This window comes from Protopterus annectens, chromosome 8.part0 (genome assembly GCF_019279795.1).
Source record: "Protopterus annectens isolate FY-2018-M chromosome 8.part0, PAN1.0, whole genome shotgun sequence".
NCBI classification, from domain to species: Eukaryota; Metazoa; Chordata; order Ceratodontiformes; family Protopteridae; genus Protopterus; species Protopterus annectens.
In genome coordinates, this window is record NC_056741.1 from 1306760773 (window position 1) to 1306775356 (window position 14584).

The following is a 14584-nucleotide window of genomic DNA, read 5'->3' on the forward strand; positions in this document are numbered from 1 at the left end:
GGGCATTTTTCTGAATGATGAATGAGTTTGCGTGCTGTAGTTAGTTGTTAATATGTTAGGCAGTTTTTTAATTCATGCCAGTTTAATGGTTTTAAATCTCTGCATAGTTTTTGTTTTGTCTATTAAGCCAATTTTACTACTTGTACATCTGTAGTAACACCCTAACACAGCCCTCCCTAATGCCTGGTCCATCTATACTACCCTATCTTTTCCCCCTTCCCACCCTACTGTCCTGAAATTACACTGCTAATTTGACACTAGTAACTCTGATTCATTTGTATTCTTACAGTATCCTCAGTGTTGGTCTCTGTGCTATTGGCACAACTGCTACCTTTAGTGACCCTTATTGTACTTTACCTATTACTGCCATTTTCCTTGCTGTAATGTGCTATGCCCATGAAAAAAAAAATCTCATTTCTTTACCTGATGTGCATTATATTGAATCATACCTGAAAATGGGTAGATAATTGTTCAGTACACCATAGCTATTAACCAAAAAAGAAAACCCCAAATCATTACCTGGCTATATGAGGTCTACTACTTTCTCATATGTCCTTCTGTTCCAGTAAGACTAGTCAGTGAAATAAATAGAAAAAAAAAATTATAGCCAGACAGAGACATGATCTGCATTGAAACCTCACTCAGATAATACACCATTACCGGAACTGTGTAAAATTTCCATGTATGCTTTAAAATAAATGAAAGTCTAAAATACCTGTTGGAGTTCTCCTTCTTGAGGTCTCCTTCCTTTAAGCTCTGTGGCCAGTCCTGAGGACACTGGTAACCTTTCAATCCCTCAGAAAGCTGAACTAAGAAAGAGCCAGCATCACCTGTGGGGGAGCAGAATAATCACAATAAAATGACAGGAAATTGACTCTTTCTCCAGGATAATAACTTATTCATCCAGCAAATGTATAGTGCATATCTATGTATCCATTCATCCACAACCTCATTTTCCCTATATTTATATTTAAGATACCAATAGCTGAGGTGGTGTAACAGCACAGTTAAAAAAGTATAGTCTATTTCAGCAACTGAGGTCTGTGCTCTCCCTCAAGGACTATCTCATTTATCTGACCCTATTACATGTTTTTGCTGCAGTGACATATAAAAATGTGACAGTGCAGCACATAAAAGAGCTTATGGGTCATGGTACCACTCTTTATGACACTCCAGGTGTAGACAGGAAATACAGTGCTAACTGCAACATGATATGCAGCTCTAATCACACCATGTTGAGCCAAAATGTTTTTTTCTACCCTGATGCATTCTGGAGCAAACCTTTGGAGTTCAACTGTTGGCATGAGCTGAAATCCAAACCAACGGATTCCTTTAAAAGGACAAGGTAGTTCATCCCGTTTCCCAGAAACGGGAACATCACTACATACAACATGAAAATAAAGAGGCTACAGAGGCAGAATAATTACTGTGATGTTTTACTGTATTAATTTCCTTTTTATCTCATTGATCTTAACAATGGTGGGAGAGGGGGGTCCTACCTAGTGCCCAGTACTGAACATTTAATGTCACTAAAGAGTGAGTGGATTACTGTCATACTGTGGCCTGACTACACCCCTGAACACCTTACACATGGAGTACCTTGATGCACCCTTAAAAGAAGTTGACTCTTGCATACAAGCAGGCCACCGAAGCTGTTGTGGTCAACTGTTACTTGCTCTAGCAGGCTGCAGTAATTACAAGCCTCTGTCTAAATCAGCAACCTCCTCCACAAATTCTGTAAAGATTATACAGTAGGCCTTTGGATGCCCAACCCTTACATATGAAAAGTGATCCTTTGAATTATCCATGAATACTATATTCTGCTGTTGTCCCCTGTTGGTCTCTAATGCCTCTAGTAGCCTAGCATGATCACCAAAGCCATCCCATGTCCAAACAATGGCTAGTGTGTTTATCTTTGTAACCAAGAAAAGACAACCACCAGTGAACAAAAAAAACTGCAAACCAAACACTGGAACACCAGAGAAAACCAGCCAAGAAATGAGCGTAAAATCCTTTAACACTTTCGTCAAAAGACTTCAGAATACATCTGTACAAACTTTTCAAAGTTTAAATACAAATAAAACATGCCCCTCCCATATTTAATTAACAATTAGACTAATTGCAGAACAATAATCTACTTCACTATGCTTACTAACTTAAAGTAATAACACTTGCAACTGAAACAATACTTAAAATGTAAAGCATACTATGTGTGCTCTCATATGTAAATTAATACATTTAATATTAATACAATAATAAAACATACATATTGTTTAATACAATAAAATAAATTAAAAATATAAAACTCCAGTACTTTACTACATGTAACACCAAATGTTAATTACCTTCTGTTTAAAAAACTTTTAATATTGATAAATTCATTTAAACCAGGGAACCTATCTGCATCTAATCTAAGCTGCCACAAAGATTATTTTCTTTCAACTTTATTTTTAATATTACCACCTCTGCGGTCTATCAACTTGTTCTAAGACACTAAACATGATTTTTTTATATGAACTACAGATGATTGAATGCTTGAATAAAGCATTTTTGTCATCTTCAGTTCTAAAAGCATAATAGTGTTCCCTTATTCTTGTGCAAAGATTCCTAGTGGTCATACCTATGTAAAATGCGGTGCAACCTGCGCATAATGCAATGTAAACTATATTAGATGAATTACAATTAAATCTACCTTTTACACTAATAGTTCTGTCCAAGTGCTGCAAATTAATAAAAGGGCCTTCCTGGATATACCTACATGTATTACAGCCAAAACATTTGGACATACCATTAGTTTTATTCGATGTAGGTGCAGTAATCAGACTGTCATTTTTTTCTAAAATGTTCTTAATAGTATTATATTTTTTCTGAAACAAAACTAGGTGCATTACCTAAGGTACTAACTAAATCTTTCTGGTCTGGTTTTCTCTGGTGTTCCAGTGTTTGGTTTGCAGTTTTTTGTTCACTGGTGGTCGTCTTTTCTTAGTTGCTTCTACATGGCTCAAGCTCCAGAGGACGATCTGCTTAACATTAAAAATAAAGATGAAAGAAAAGAATCTTTGTGGCAGCTTAGATTAGATGCAGATAAATTCATTTAAATCAGGGAACCTATCAATATTAAATGTTTTTTTAACAGAAGATAATTAACATTTGGTGTTACATGTAGTAAAGTATTGGAGTTTTACATTTTTAATTTATTTTATTGTATTAAACAATATGTATGCTTTATTATTGTATTAAATGTATTTATTTACATATGAGAGCACACACTGTATGCTTTACATTTTAAGTATTGTTTCAGTTGCAAGTGTTATTTTACTTTAAGTTAGTAAGCATAGTGAAGTAGACTATTGTTATGCAATTAGTCTAATTGTTAATTAAGTATGGGAGAGGCATATTTTATTTGTATTTAAACTTTGAAAAGTTTGTACAGATGCATTCTGAAGAAGTCTTTTGACGAAAGCGTTAAGTAAAGGATTTTACGTTAATTTCTTGGCTGGTTTTCTCTGGTGTTCCAGTGTTTATCTATGTGCTAAATAAAAGATTAAACAGACTTGCTACCTATATGTTCTACTAACCCTGGATACTGACTAAAGAAGATTCTTCCAGTTTGTCTTCAAACAGCAAACCAAGTGTAGACAACCAAGAAACAGAGGTATAGAAGTGTCTTGGGAGAAAATACTGAAAGTTGCTGAGAAACTTGGGCATTAAAGTTGCACCCTTATACACGTCTCACTGGGAATGACAGCCACTGTAGGTACTAGACCAGAATTAAGGTGATAAAATATCTATGTTGGAAGCAATCCTGATGTCAATGGCACAGTTACTACACTACAATAAAAGCTTTTCATCAGTGAGCAGTTTGATATGCTTGCTTCTCTCAGATATTTAAATGGGCGGCATTCCTAGTACAAAAATCAATTTGTCTTGGTTCCAAGTCCCAGACAACACAGCATGCCTTTCTTAATCAAGAGACCTTTATCTTTTTACACTCATGCAATGATGTATTTAACATAACTGATGACAAATATGAGTAATTGCAGCATATTCCTACCTTGAATAGCAACAGTTGGTTTCCAGAACATGTCAGAGTTCTTCAACAATTGTGACCGATCCCGATTGACAGCAATCATCTTGCTGCGACGACTAAGAACACGGCCATATGAGAGGCGAAAGTCACACACTGTACCTGTTAGAAATAATAAGCAGAGAAGGCACAAGCTTAAACATCTGTAATTGCCATGCATTTTAACACAGTTTAGAAAGCAACAATATACAGCCACTGAAATCAACATACAAAAGCAGGCTCAGCAGCAAAATCAGAAACTTATATGTCTATGGCAGTTTTTATGATCTATGCAGTCAGTCTGCTATGTTAGAAGTCTGCAGCACAAGGACTGGACAAGCAGCACATATTAACCCGCCATTAATGCATCTTAATTATAGGGCTGCATGAGACATTTTTATTTATTTTAGTTATTAATTATCTATCAATGGGTACACAGGGTGCTCTACATACACTTTTCAGTTATGAGAGAGAGATAAAACGCTTGAAGCCATTATCTGAGGTTAAAAGATAAGGATATTTGGTCTCCTATGTGCATCCCTTGCCCATTTCTTGAATGCAGTTTGCACAAATGGACTTTAATGAACCAAGCGGTTTAACTGTCCATTCAAATGAAACTTTAAAAATGCATTTTCTTCCATTAGGACAATGCACAACACCCCTCCCCCTGTAGGGGACTGCAACGGCTGAGTTTAATGTAACTAGTACGAAATGAGGGCATCATGTTGCTGCCTCAGAGGTCTTAAGTTCTCTGGTTTGGCTCATAGTCAGGATTTTTTCTGTGCAGAATCTGAATGCTCCCCTGTATACACAAGTTTTTTTTTGCAAGCAGCCTGGCTTCCTCTCACATTCCACACATGACATTAGGTGAAACGTAATATTTTAAACTCCCATGGGTGAGTGAGTCTGTGTCTGTATTTGAATGCATCCAGTGAAGTAATGGCACCCTCTCCAGGACAGTTTCCTTCCTTATGTCTATTACTTGCTGGGATAGACTCCAGCTCACTCACATCCCTCAGAAGGATATAAATAAGTGTCAGCAAAATGAATGAGTATTCAGAAGGTCTTGTTTAACACCTTTTGATGAAAAGGACAATTTCTCTCCCAGGCGCCATCAAGAAAAAGTTCAATATCAAGTGAACACTTACCACTATTTTATTGTATTATGTTACCTCTCAACCTCTTAGAACTAGAAATCTGGACAAAGCCTGACAAAATGGGGTGACAACGGCCCAAAAATAGGGACAGATTTTAAATATTGCTCTTATAAATTTAGAAAGTTGCTAAAACAACAGGGTTTGTGTTAACATGCATTTTCTGAAGGATTCGAATTCAGAAACTCAAATGTGTGTAATTATTTAGTGATTTCAATACTCAGATCATCCCAGTGATTTGCCAGAAAATCACAAATTTTATGAGGAACAGACCAAAAATATGAGGCAAAAATCTGGACATTCTATGAAAATCTGTACAGTTGAGAGGTATGATTTATGTATGCCAGATCATAAAAGTACAGATTCTTTGAATTATCAGGGCTTAACAATGCAATGCCTATTTTACACTGTATCCTGAGCCAATTCACTTATTTGATTTTCCGCATCAATAACAATGCTGTTACTTTTGCAGTTACTGGTGGCATTCATCTGCTGATGCTGCTGTCTACATAATCATTAAACATATCACATAAAAGTCAATAATTATGATGTTATGTCCTAAGCTACAAGGAAGTCTTCCATCTTTCAGAAAATACAGTTACTACTGGAACTGCAGCTATGCCGGTTAAGGCACAACAACTTCCATACCTCTGTCTCATCCACAGCATCTGAACTTCCTAGAAAGCAAACATTTTATTTTGTTGGTCTATGTTTCATTCTATCCGTTTCCATCTCTGTATTTTATACTCATCTTTTATGTAATATGTTCAATTTATGCACCCAGCTGTAAGAACGTCTCCATCTTTGATTACCTTTTCACAATCTTACACCTTGTCACAACAGGGAAATTTGTTTCTCTACTCTTCATTGTGTTCCTTGAATTGTGTCACATTTCCATCAGCATTTCATAGGATCATAGGAAAACACTAGGATAATGATCCTAAAGGGCCTTTTCAAGCCTAGCCATGCTTCCAAGAAATATTACAAAGATATTGGTTCCTTAGTTTTGGTCTGTGTGTGTGTATGTGGGGGGGGGGGGGGGATACAAACTTGGGCGATAATGGTCAAGCATTTACAAGCTACCTCTCTCTAAGAGAGACCAGGGCTTAATTTATGATTCCCCAGCCACTGATTCGAGTTTTGCTTGAAAAATGGCAGGAAAGAACTTTGCTTACCATGGATGGGAAGTCTGTTCCAAAGAAGGGGTACTCTTGGATACATATACCTGTTCCTTCAGCACACACTATTTATGGTTTAAGTCCCTATTTCAGGGGTTTCTGAAGTTATCTGATTTGTGAACATGCAAAAGGCCCATTAAGACTGATCAGAGGATGCTCTGTAGGCCAGACATAGGTTGCTTGTCAGCGGCCTGTAGGAGACATAATATTATAGCAAGGCTTTGAAGCCATACACATAGGACTTAGTTTCTAACCATGTATTTCTGAGGAACCTCTGTGCATGCTCCAGTTGTTGCATATGCCTGGTCAGGTACATAATGAAGGGAGCACTGTACTCAACGATTTATCTTATGAGGACAGAGTACAATGGGACAATGAAATTTTTTTGGACCTGGATGTAGGTTTTCTGTGTCATCATGTAACATATCCATGATAATTCTTTCCATGACTTTACATATTAGACTAGTCAGAATTATGGTGCAAGAGACACCTGGGGTGGCCAATCCTTATGCAGTGGGATAACAGTTGTGGTTCTCCATTTGTTTGACATGAAACCTGTTTACAAGATGTGGTTAAATAGTGATTGTAGCAAGCTGCATAGTTCATTTTATTGATAAGGCATCATGGGATATTATCAAGGCCCATAGATACAGTGTTCTTGGCCATGGAGAATGCCTTGAGGATCTGTTCCTTATTGATATAGTTGGGGAGTTATAGGTTGTGCATATTTCCTGAGGGGAGTATGGAGGGGGAGGATGAAGCTAAATTTATCACGAGTAGATATGCTATGTCCTTTGGCACAGCACAGATGGCTCCATTTACCATTAATTCAGTACATTGTTGTGCATTGCACTTGAGGTTGCAGAAATAGCTGAAGAAAGCTTTGTGATTGCCGTTGGCCTGGGAGGCTATTTGCACCTCACATTTGACTTTGGTATACTTGGATAAGCCCCCTGAGTTACTTGTTTAGATTGAGGAGGAAGTTTTCTTCCTTGCAGGTACTGTACCTCCTAATTTTCCCCATGGTTTCCTTCCTTTTGTTGTATAGCCTACTGATGTTTGGATTCCACCAGGGTGACTTGCTTTTTGAGTTAGTCCTAATTTTTGAGTTACAAATAGGTACAGTTTTCTCTTTGCAGCTGTTAAAATAACTACATGGGGTTTCCATGAACAATTCGCATCAACAGCAGTGTTCTTAAAGTTTGAGGGACTTGGAATTTTGCCAAGGTGTCTATTTGAATAATGAAATCTACTTTTAATTCTGCAATGAGACTTTGCAGATTTTCTGACTGCCCTTTGGGATCTTTAGCATCACTGCCAAACTCCTGATGCCATCAAAAATAAATGCAAATCCTTTTTCCTCTCTACTTCAGACTGCAGTGGATGCAATGCCAACGAAACAAACTGCCCTATCCAACAGCCAAGCAAATTAAACAACGAATAGGTTAAATTACATAATGTATTTATTTATTTTTTTTACTATGTCTGATGGCTTTTAAACTCTGCAGTGAATAAACTAACCTAGCATCTCATTGAAATTTACAATTTTCCTGCATAAGTTCATAGGTAAATGCCAGACTATCAGTTTGCAAAGTATTACAAGCCTAGCCAATAAACAGAAGTTAGAATCAAACCATGTACACTGTATCTATGAGGATAAGATCTTAACCATTACGCTAACCAGCCTCCAGGACACAACCCTACAACTGGACTTTACTATACATTTTGAATCACCTCGATGCTTAGAATGATTTTTGCTATGTTAACATACAGCTAAAACTGCATTTACCGTATCTTTTCAACTGTTTACATTTATAATGATCTTGTTTACGTTAACAGACTATTAGTTTAACAGTGGTGTTATCATCTAATTATGATCACAGTGTGATGGTAAAAGTAATATTCTGCTACCATTTCATTGCGATTCTGTGCCACTGTCATATTAAATTTCCCTATAGGGGCTCTCCCCCCTCTGTCTCTTCTGAAAATACAAGTTAGGCCAACCCAGTGAACGAAATAAATAGATACATTTTCAGCAGCTGTCATTCCTTTTTCTTCACTTTGCTGTTTTCCCCTTACTTTTTTTAAACTAGGCAAGAAATTTCAACCGCTAAGCAGCTTATTTTCCTGTTTCAATTTTGTCATTAACAGGGCCACTGAAAAATTGCACCCACATTTTTTTCTGCAAGTTTCATCTCGATTTCCTCTCAAGATCCTTAAATTTCTATATACTTACTGCATTAAAATACTGACTAAATTGGGAAACTATTTAGATATTCAACTAAATCTCCTGAAGGGTGAGAACATGTTACTATTATAACACCCAGTAAATATAGCCACAGTGAATCAGATATGAAGTAGTTTACTCTACACTTGGTTTCATTGTGCCAAAAGAATATCAGCTTCAACACCAGACAGAAACGAAATCTAAAAAGCATAAATATTCAGAAAAAAACCCAGCAAATTATTGGTTTCAAATTCTGCATCTGTTACTAATACTCCTTTCACTGAGCTGAACAATGCACTACAGCAATTACAGTTAGCTGTGGAGAAAATGTCTGTACAGTTTAGCAGTATTAATACTGCTCTGGCGGAATTAGTTTTGAGCATACCTCTCAACCTCTTAGAGCAAGAAATCTTGACAACGCCAAAAAATATGGGGGACAAAGGTTCAAAAAAGGGAGAGATTTTAAATATTGCTCTTAAGTTGTTGAAAGAATACCAGTTTTTGCTTTCAGATACATTGTCTGAAGGATCTGAGGTCTGAATCTCGTGTGTCTGTTTAGTGACTTCATCTTTCAGTGATAAGTCAAGAAAACTAGAAGTTATGTACTCACCATAACGTTCGATGTATGTGATCCATCTCGCCTCACATTCTTACTCATGGGTTCGGAGCCAAACATCGGCTCCGACTCAGCCAACTTATTTTTCTAGCACAAAGTCTCTAATTGGCTGGGCTAACCTGGTATCCCATGTTGCACCGCTCCATAGCCCCAGATCTAGTTTGCAGCAACTCATAGTCACACCTCATGCACAACCACAGTTCAGTAGAGTAGAACACTAACCAGGGCAGCAAAGAAAAAAATAACCAATACCGAAGGGTACTGAAGACAAATGTCGCCTCCAAATCCTCCAGGAGTGGGGACAGGTGGGAGAGAACGTAAGAATGTGAGGCGAGATGGACCACATACATCGAACGTTATGGTGAGTACATAACTTCTAGATGCTATGTGGTCCAATCTCGCCTACATTCTTACTCACGGGACAGCATCCCCAGCACCTCTAGCCTGGGACGCTCAATGGAAGATGCTCCTGAGAACAGTGGAACCAAAGGAAGCCCGACATCTAGAAGCCACGTCTAATTTGTAATGAGTAATGAAGGTGTGGGGAGAAGCCCACGTGGCCGCAGCACAAATTTCATCCAAAGATAGCCTGGAATGATAAGCTACTGAAGCGGAAACAGCCCAAGTGGAGTGAGCCTTGACGGGGAATGGTAACTCTCTGCTTGCTGACGTGTAGACATAGGAGATGCAATCAGAAATCCATCTGGAAATTGTAATCTTAGAAATAGGGGAACCTGTTCTATTTTCTGAAAAGGACACAAAGAGTTGGTAAGACTTACAAAGTTGTTTTGTCCTGTGTAAGTAAAATCGAAGCTGCCTGTGTACATCTAACTGATGAAACTTAAACTCCGCCTTGTTGGAAAATTGAGGAAAGAAAAAGTACAGTTTTGTACCTACCATAAATGTAGATGTTCGAAGATCCACATTGCTGCAGTCCTTACACTTGGGTAGTCCGCTGTCCTCGGTCGGCCCAAATATCAAAGTATTAGGCTGACGTCGGTCAAGGCGCTTAAGACTGACATCAGAACGTCAGGGTACAAATGCGCATGACCGACGTCATATCCTCAGTCTTTTCTTGCCCCAGATGTCAGAAGACCCTAAAAAGAAAGGTCAAAACCAAAAGACAGCAAAAAACAACCAACCACCCTTGCACTAATCATATGTACAATATATACAATATCCACAATATTCACAACCCAAACCACACAACCGCCTCTAACTACAGAGGGAAGGAGGGAGGGTAAATTGGACTGCAGCAATGTGGATCTTGAACATCTACATTTATGGTAGGTACAAAACTGTACTATGTTCTTCATCTCACATTGCTGCAGTCCTTACACTTGGGTAGAATCCCAAAGCAGAGGTAAGGGAGGATGGCAAAACTATAAAGCACTAGGAGCTGCCAAAATGCCCTGTAAAATTGCAGTGGCAAAACCAGCCCTAGATTTAGAGTAAAGTGGAAGGTGGTAATGCTTAGAGAAAGTATGCACTGAACTCCAAGTAGCTGCCTCCAAAATATCTTTAGTTGCCACCCCCCTGAAAAAAGCTGTAGAAGTGGCAGTAGCCCTAGTGGAATGAGGCCTAATCCCAGCTGGAATCACCTTACCATGATGGGAATAACAGAAAGCAATACAAAACCCAATCCACTTAGAAATAGTTTGTTTTGACACAGGCTTGCCCTGAGAACCCAAAGCAAATGAAACAAATAACTGCTGAGACTGCCTGAACCCTTTAGTTCTGCTCAAATAATATCGCAACTGCCTGTGTATATCCAAAGTGTGCAAAATCTTTTCCCCTTTATTTTGGGGGTTTGCATAAAAAGTAGGCAAATGAATAGTTTGGTTTAAAGCCACACTAGAAACCACTTTAGGCATAAAGGAAGGATTAGTACGCAAAGATACCCTATCCTTATGGAAAATTAAGAAAGGCTCAACCGCCATAAGGGCCTGTAATTCAGAAACCCTTCTCGCAGAGGTAATGGCCAACAAAAAAGCAGTCTTCCATGATAAATATTTCAACTCGGCAGTAGCTGCAGGCTCAAAAGGTTGTAGAGTGAGTTTCTCCAACACAAAATTGAGATCCCAAGCAGGAGTAGGAGCTCACGTGGGGTCTTATATTCTTTGCCCCTCTAAGGAATTGCTTAAACAAAGGATGAGAAAACAATGGTGGGTCACAGTCATAGTGAGCAGAAATTGCTGCAGCATGAACTTTAATAGAAGATAAGGACAAACCTTTGTCCAGTAACTCAGTAAGATATTGAAGAGCCACACTTAAATTAGGCTTAGAAACATCAAATTCCTTTGCTGTACTCCAAAATAAAAATCTCTTCCATTTATCTGCGTACACTTTCTTTGTACTAGGCCTTCTGGCCTCCAAAATAACATTCAAAACTTGCTGTGGAAGCTGAGACCCTCCAGGGTTTAAAACAGAATATGCCAGGCTGTTAGATGTAGAGAGTGAAGTTTGACATTGAGTAAATGACTGTTCTCCTGAGACAGCAGGTGTGGAATCGAAGGCAAAGGCCATGGAGGCTCCCTGCACCAGACTTCTCAGTAATGGGTACCAGTGCTGTCGAGGCCAATCTGGAGCTATTAAAATCATCTTTGGCTTGTCCTGTCTGACCTTCAGGAGTACCTTTGGGAGGAGAGGCAGAGGTGGAAAGGCATACACATGAAGATTGCTCCACTTGAATGAAAGAGCATCCACTTTCCAAGCTGTGGGATGAAACCTTTTGTGCAAAACTTTGGCAGCTGGTAGTTTAGTGGAGAAGCGAACAGATCTATGTCTGGAGTTCCCCATAACACTGTCAATTTCTGAAATACATGAGGATCCAATTTCCACTGTGGGGATCCATAATTTGTCTGCTCAACACATCTGCTAAGGAGTTCTGTGCTCCGGCAGAAACCTTGCCTGAAGATTCAGCTGTAAACTGAGAGCAGTCTCCCACAAAATCATTGCTTGTCTGCATAGAGGATAAGAATGTTCCCCTTGCTTGTTGATGTACCACATGACAGTTGTGTTGTCTGTCAGAACCAACACCTGCCCTGGAAGAAGTAAATCCTTGAAAGCTATTAATGCAAATTGGACTGCTAACATCTCCTTCAAGTTGATATGTAGATGTTGAAGTCTGGCAGGCCACGTGTCTTGTACCCACTTTCCATTTAGATGAGCTCCCCAAGCTTTGTCTGAGGCATCTGTCGTTAGAATCTGACTCGCCTCTGGTCGGGTCACAGAGAGTCCCTTGTTTAGGTGACATTCCTGAGCCCACCACAAAAACTCCTTTTGAATGCAAGGTATTATCTGAATGACAGTGTCCATATCTTGGCAGTGCTGTGTCCATACATTTTTGAGATACCATTGTAGCTTCCTCATATGCAGTTTGGCATTGGGAAGCACCAGAATACAAGATGCCATGAACCCCAAGGCTTGAAGGACTGTCCTTGCAGTCAGCCTGGACTGATGAGACAATTGATGGAAGTAAAGAGAAAGATTCTTTTGTTTGTCCGGGGTCAAAAAGGCCATCTGGGACGCTGTATTCAGTCTCACACCCAGAAAGCACATGTCCTGAGAGGGTACTAGACTGGACTTTATTTCGTTCACAGAATACCCCAGGCATCTTAGCACTGCTATCACATACTGTAAATGATGAAGAAGTTCGTCCTTTTCTTGGGCCAGAATCAGGCAATCGTCCAAATAAGGATAGATCTGTATTCCTCTTAGCCTGAAGAAAGCTATCACTGGAGCCAGAACTTTCGTGAACACTCTGGGCGCAGTAGATAAGCCAAAGGGCAATGCAGGGAACTGATAATGAGAAGCCCCAGCCCGAAAACGCAGATACTTCCTGCAATTGAGCCTGATAGGAACATGAAGGTAAGCCTCCTTGAGATCCAGAGTCACCATCCAGTGATCTTTGCCCAGCAGAGGCAAAAGCTGTTGTAACGTCAACATTTTGAACTTGGGAATGTCCAGATATGTGTTGAGGATAGATAAATCCAAAATTGGTCTCCACGTGTTCCCCTTCTTTGGTACTAGGAACAGGCGAGAATAAAATCCTAGGCCCACTTCTGGTAGAGGGACCGGTTGTATGGCCCCTATTTGAAGTAGCAGAGAAATTTGTTTGTGAGCCTCTAGTCTTTGCTGAGGAGGAACGTCTGGCATGCCTTTGAAAGGAGGCAAGGTATGGAAATAAAACTTGTAACCTTGGTGTATGATATCCAATACCCATCTGTCTTGAGTAATCAAACTCCAATTTTCCTTGAAGAGTGCCAACCTTCCTCCCAAAGGTGCTGCCAAGCAAGAAGGATCTGGCAGCTGAAAAGGTAGGTCATTGGGCCTGTTTACGAAAGGACTGGCCCCTGCCCTCACCCGAAGACTGTGCAGGTGAACTCCCGTTCTAGGTCTGAAGGAACTCTGAGCTCTGCCCCTACCACGTCTAGATCTACCCCTAGACTGAGAATCATAAGAAGGATACGTCCACCCCTTAGCAGGCCAATTCCTACTAAACTTCGGAGGCTGAACTTGCAAAAAATCTTTAACAGCCTGCATAGACTTAGCCTTGTCCTCCATTTTCTTCAAGACTGACTCCACAGGTGAACCAAACAACACATCAGACTGTAAAGGAGCATCCAAAATCCTTGTCTTAACATGGTCAGATAAATTCTGATCCCTCAGCCAGGCGTGCCTGCGAAGAACTGAACCAGTGGCAGCCACCCTAGACGAGGCCTGTACAGCATCAAAACCACATTGTAAAGAATGCTTACCCACCTGTTCCGAGACGTGCACCAAATCTTGTAATTCTTTACACTCAATGCCTTCCGCCAGAGCATCTACCTTAGACTTCAATTGAGAAAGAATATAGTTTTGATATTTCAACATGTGAAACTGGCAATTCAAAGCCCTCATAGCTAAGGTGGAAGAAGTATAGACTTTCTTACCCCATCTATCCAAAGCTCTGGCCTCCTTATCTGGAGGAACCGGATTTTTTACAACAGAGGCCTTGACACCCTTAGGTCCCTGACTAACAGTTTCTGGGTCCGCCCTAGGACTCTTATAAAGATATTTATGAGCCTCAGGCACCCTGTAATACCTATCCGGTTTAACAGGAGCAGGAAGCAAAGAATCAGGATTAAGTGAAGCCTCTGCAAACACATCCTCCACAACATCCAGAACAGGTGGTATAGCCAAAGGCCTATGCTGGGGTAAAAGCAAAAATTCCCTAAGCCTTTTCCTGGAATCAGAGAAGTCCTGACCTTCCCACTTAAAATGTTCCCTCATGGAATGAAGAGTCTCTGAAAAAGAAAAATCCTCTGGAGGAGAAGCAGAAGGAGTCGAATCATCTGCATC

At 39.7% G+C, this 14584-nt stretch overlaps 1 protein-coding gene across 1 annotated transcript in view; it reads right to left on the reverse strand.

Annotated features, from left to right (window-relative positions):
• Positions 1-14584, reverse strand: part of ILVBL (ilvB acetolactate synthase like) — a 790151-nt gene that overhangs the window by 369707 nt on the left and 405860 nt on the right. The window contains exons 10-11 of the mRNA XM_044080826.1: positions 4055-4189; positions 716-830 (exon numbers count right to left, since the gene is read on the reverse strand). Of these exons, the coding sequence (XP_043936761.1) occupies positions 716-830; positions 4055-4189 (250 nt within the window). The remainder of the gene's footprint in view (positions 1-715; positions 831-4054; positions 4190-14584) is intronic.